The sequence below is a fragment of the Ascaphus truei genome, chromosome 12 (assembly GCF_040206685.1).
Source record: "Ascaphus truei isolate aAscTru1 chromosome 12, aAscTru1.hap1, whole genome shotgun sequence".
Lineage (NCBI taxonomy): Eukaryota > Metazoa > Chordata > Amphibia > Anura > Ascaphidae > Ascaphus > Ascaphus truei.
The window spans coordinates 12,241,722-12,247,721 of NC_134494.1; the positions used below are offsets into that span (position 1 = coordinate 12,241,722).

A 6,000-nucleotide genomic window follows, 5' to 3' on the forward strand; every position below is an offset into this window, starting at 1 on the left:
GGCTACGTTTCTATATACAAACCCTGGGTACGGCTACGTTTCTATATACAAACCCAGGGTACGGCTACGTTTCTATATACAAACCCGGGGTACGGCTACATTTCTATATACAAACCCAGGGTACGGCTACGTTTCTATATACAAACCCGGGGTACGGCTACGTTTCTATATACAAACCCGGGGTACGGCTACATTTCTATATACAAACACGGGGTACGGCTACGTTTCTATATACAAACCCAGGGAACGGCTACGTTTCTATATACAAACACGGGGTACGGCTACGTTTCTATATACAAACCCGGGGTACGGCTACGTTTCTATATACAAACCCGGGGTACGGCTACGTTTCTATATACAAACCCAGGGTACGGCTACGTTTCTATATACAAACCCAGGGTACGTTTACGTTTCTATATACAAACCCAGGGTACAGCTACGTTTCTATATACAAACCCAGGGAACGGCTACGTTTCTATATACAAACCCGGGGTACGGCTACGTTTCTATATACAAACCCGGGGTACGGCTACGTTTCTATATACAAACACGGGGTACGGCTACGTTTCTATATACAAACCCAGGGTACGGCTACGTTTCTATATACAAACCCAGGGTACGTTTACGTTTCTATATACAAACCCAGGGAACGGCTACGTTTCTATATACAAACCCAGGGTACGGCTACGTTTCTATATACAAACACAGGGTACGGCTACATTTCTATATACAAACCCAGGGAACAGCTACGTTTCTATATACAAACACAGGGTACGGCTACGTTTCTATATACAAACCCAGGGAACGGCTACGTTTCTATATACAAACCCGGGGTACGGCTACGTTTCTATATACAAACCCAGGGTACGGCTACGTTTCTATATACAAACCCGGGGTACGGCTACGTTTCTATATACAAACACAGTGTACGGCTACATTTCTATACACAAACCCGGGGTACGGCTACGTTTCTATACACAAACCCAGGGTACGGCTACGTTTCTATATACAAACCCAGGGTACGGCTACGTTTCTATATACAAACCCAGGGTACGGCTACATTTCTATACACAAACCCAGGGTACGGCTACATTTCTATATACAAAGCCGGGGAACGGCTACATTTCTATACACAAACCCAGGGAACGGCTACGTTTCTATATACAAACACGGGGTACGGCTACATTTCTATATACAAACCCAGAGAACGGCTACGTTTCTATATACAAACCCGGGGTACGGCTATGTTTCTATATACAAACCCGGGGTACGGCTACGTTTCTATATACAAACCCGGGGTACGGCTACGTTTCTATATACAAACCCGGGGTACGGCTACATTTCTATATACAAACACGGGGTACGGCTACGTTTCTATATACAAACCCAGGGAACGGCTACGTTTCTATATACAAACCCAGGGTACGGCTAAGTTTCTATATACAAACCCAGGGTACGGCTATGTTTCTATATACAAACCCAGGGTACGGCTACGTTTTTATATACAAACCCAGGGTACGGCTACGTTTCTATATACAAACCCAGGGAACGGCTACCTTTCTATATACAAACCCAGGGTATGGCTACGTTTCTATATACAAACCCAGGGTACGTTTACGTTTCTATATACAAACCCAGGGAACGGCTACGTTTCTATATACAAACCCAGGGTATGGCTACGTTTCTATATACAAACCCAGGGTACGGCTACGTTTCTATACACAAACCCAGGGTATGGCTAACTTTCTACCTTCAAAAATAAAAAAAAATTACAGAGTAACATTATTGCAGAGTCGTAATTCTACTATGTTTATTAAAAAAAAATAAAAAACTATTTACAAATATATATATACATACATACAAACACATATACGCCTACACATACATATACACACACACATTGGTAAGACTGGTGCTTCCATGAAAAATAAACTTGCCTGTGTGCCATCATCCTTTGCTCTTTTGATGATGTTCTGACGACCGTCTACCCAGTAGATGAGCTTATCTAGGGGATCGTACCCAATAGCCTTGACATTCCTGAGTCCGTGAATTGGTAGAATGATGTCTGGACTCTGCTGCTCGTCTAACACCATTCGATTGATAGCAGTCTTCTGACTAAACAGCAGAAAGCTGGGGGGTGCTGAATCATAGAAACAGAAAATGATAATCATATATACGTACATACAAACATACATATCAGCGAAGAAGGGTTGGCTCTTAAAGGAGTAAAGAAAGTCAAAATGTTATTCCTACATAAAGTACCTTTTGCAAGATGAAAGGTCCCTGGTGTAGATGAAAAGATGAAAGGTCCCTGGTGTAGTCTCGAAGCCTTGTTAGTGACTTCCAAATATGATATAGATATATAGATATACTGTATAATGGGCTGTAAACTGGCACGCCGTATTCCATAATATGTATTACGTATATTTACATATAGAGAGATCTAGATCTATCTCGATCTCTTTATATCTATATATAAAAACATTAAGAAAAACTAAAAGTACCCAAATATAGCACTCAGGAATATTGTGATGGTAATCAAAAGAGAAAATATAATTTATTGTTCTACAAGTATAGTAATAAAAAACAAATACGAAGACGGCTTTAAGACACACTCTAAGCCCCCCACCCTTTTTTTAAATACAGAATTGAAGCATGGGGTCTCCGATGGGGGGGCCGGTAGTTACTCCAGGGTTCACATTATGATTGCTTGTCAAAGCTCTCGGGCCATCTGGGCCAATAGGAAGCCGTGACATCATCAGGTTCGGCTTTCTATTGGCCCATGTGACGAGGAAGCTGAAAACTGCAGAGATACCGGTACCCCCATCGGAGGTATCTCCGGAAGCAGGTGGCCCCCTGAAGCTGAAATTAATGGGGTTCAGCTCCAGAGACCCTCTGCTTCAAACCTGTATTAAAAAATGAAGAAAAAATGGCTTGAATAGCTCGTTTCAAAATAAAACGTTTCTGTAATTCACCCACAGATATGTGATCCCGTCTGGTTAGAAAATGGTGGAGCCTATCCCACACGGGACTCTGAGAACCGCTAAGCAGTCTCCCACATGGCAGTTACTATAACAGAAAAAGGGAACTAGACATAATGACAGCGACTGAAAGTGCAAGAAAAGTTACCTGATAATTACACCTAACTGAAGAACAGATCAGCAAAACACCAAAGAAGAGACATAGCTGAAATAAGCTGTGTGTAAGATACTTATTCTGTCTGCGCAAAGGGATTCATCTGGGTCGGCCCAGTTACATGACCGGATTCTCCACAGATGCAGGCCATCAGATGTAAGGTAATGGGTGCAGGAGAAGTGCATATAGTTGCTTCGACGATCGTTTCGCAGTATGCTTCTTCCTGGGGCTCCATGAAAGTGGTATCGGAAATTTAAATAGTTTGTAAATGGGGAAGAAGGTCCAAGGAGTGCAAGATAAAAACGTCACATTAGATCACGTAACAAAGACTCAATCGGAATAGAGAGGGCATCGCATAGGTGCCACGTGACATGAAGACACAAAGAGACAGGGGGAGCACACGAAAGGAAACAAAATTACACTTGCATCGCCACAAAATGTAACGATACAGAACTAGAAAGAGTGTTGCGTAGTAATACAACTAAAAGACCTATCAGGCAGAGTTGACTGTTAAATGCAACAAACATGCACACGAGTGAGTCTAAACATAAGAACAGATACGTCTTGAAAATGCTACAGTAGACACTGCATCTATATAGAAAAATAGATCTGGGTGCCCCACTAAACATTTACAGCTGATGTCCCGGATGAATAGCATTACGAGGGAAGATCCATTATCAATGATATGAAAAATATAAAAAACTAAACAAAGTCTATCTTCTATAAATGAAATAATGAAGTGTTGCTAATATTACCATAAATCTATGTGAAAAAAAATATTAGATTCTAAACAAAGAGAACAACAAATGGTGTAGTAGAAAATCTAATAGAAATGAGTGTCTAAGAAAATGAACATGTGTATGGTATATACAGTATCTCCCTGTGCAAATAGTGAGCTGTATATGCTAATGGACTGAAATCATTAATGTGAAATAGAAGTTAAGTGCGGCCGTCTCTCTAATAACTAAATGGTCCATTCTATCTTATACTATATTAGTGAAAGCACTGTATGTTTGCCTGCCTGCCTGCATGCATGCATGCCTGCCTGCTGGATGTCCGGTGTCCCTAGCGGCAATCTCATTGGTCCCTTGGCCCGCCCGCCCCCGCACACCTCTCATTGGCCTCACACACTCACACCACCCCCTTGGCCCGCCCCCCACACCTCTCATTGGCCTGAGGCGGAGTGACGGGCCAAAGGTCCAAAAAAATAAATAACACACACACACACACACACACACACACACACACACACACACACACACACACACACACACACACACACACACACACACACACACACACACACCTCTCTCCCCTCTCCAAATCACCTTTTCCCCCTCCCCAGCGGCATCACCTCTTCCCCCTCCCCAGCGGCATCACCTCTTCCCCCTCCCCAGCGGCATCACCTCTTCCCCCTCCCCAGCGGCATCACCTCTTCCCCCTCCCCAGCGGCATCACCTCTTCCCCCTCCCCAGCGGCATCACCTCTTCCCCCTCCCCAGCGGCATCACCTCTTCCCCCTCCCCAGCGGCATCACCTCTTCCCCCTCCCCAGCGGCATCACCTCTTCCCCCTCCCCAGCGGCATCACCTCTTCCCCCTCACCAGCGGCATCACCTCTTCCCCCTCCCCAGCGGCTTCACCTCTTCCCCCTCCCCAGCGGCATCACCTCTTCCCCCTCCCCAGCGGCATCACCTCTTCCCCCTCCCCAGCGGCATCACCTCTTCCCCCTCCCCAGCGGCATCACCTCTTCCCCCTCCCCAGCGGCATCACCTCTCCCCCTCCCCAGCGGCATCACCTCTTCCCCCTCCCCAGCGGCATCACCTCTCCCCGCTCCAAATCACCTCTCCCTGCTCCAAATCACCTCTCCCCGCTCCAAATCACCCCTCCCCGCTCCAAATCACCTCTCCCCCCTCCCCGCTCCAAATCACCTCGCTTCCCGCAGCTGCCACGCGGCGCGTAAGATGGCGGACCCCCTTCCTCCCTCGCGGCGCCGAGTCAGACGGTGGCGGCGCCCGGAAGTACAGGTAGGTGTCGCTCCCCACCTCCGGCGCCAAACGGAACTGAGAAAGGGCGCATCAACTGAGGTGTGTGTGTGTGTGTGTGTGTGTGTGTGTGTGTGTGTGTGTGTGTGTGTGTGTGTGTGTGTGTGTGTCACTGTCCACTGCCCCCCCCTCCTATCCACTGCCCCCCCCTCCTATCCACTGCCCCCCCCTCCTATCCACTGCCCCCCCCTCCTGTCCACTGCCCCCCCCTCCTGTCCACTGCGTCCCCCCTCCTGTCCACTGCGTCCCCCCTCCTGTCCACTGCGTCCCCCCTCCTGTCCACTGCCCCCCCCTCCTGTCCACTGCCCCCCCCCTCCTGTCCACTGCCCCCCCCCTCCTGTCCACTGCCCCCCCCCTCCTGTCCACTGCCCCCCCCTCCTGTCCACTGCCCCCCCCTCCTGTCCACTGCCGCCCCCCCTCCTGTCCACTGCCCCCCTCCTGTCCACTGCCCCCCCTCCTGTCCACTGCCCCCCCTCCTGTCCACTGCCCCCCCCCTCCTGTCCACTGCCCCCCCCCTCCTGTCCACTGCCCCCCCCCTCCTGTCCACTGCCCCCCCTCCTGTCCACTGCCCCCCCCTCCTGTCCACTGCCCCCCCCTCCTGTCCACTGCCCCCCCTCCTGTCCACTGCCCCCCCTCCTGTCCACTGCCCCCCCTCCTGTCCACTGCCCCCCCCCTCCTGTCCACTGCCCCCTCCCTCCTGTCCACTGCCCCCCCCTCCTGTCCACTGCCCCCCCTCCTGTCCACTGCCCCCCCCCTCCTGTCCACTGCCCCCCCCCCCTCCTGTCCACTGCCCCCCCCCTCCTGTCCACTGCCCCCCCCTCCT

The 6,000-nt window shown here is 49.4% G+C and overlaps 1 protein-coding gene across 2 annotated transcripts in view; it reads right to left on the reverse strand.

The window, feature by feature from the left end:
* LRP5 (LDL receptor related protein 5) overlaps positions 1 to 6,000 on the reverse strand; it is a 262,237-nt gene that overhangs the window by 57,570 nt on the left and 198,667 nt on the right. For both annotated transcript variants that reach the window (XM_075566739.1, XM_075566741.1), the window contains exon 13: positions 1,938 to 2,140. In XM_075566739.1, coding sequence (XP_075422854.1) covers positions 1,938 to 2,140 — 203 coding nt within the window. The remainder of the gene's footprint in view (positions 1 to 1,937; positions 2,141 to 6,000) is intronic.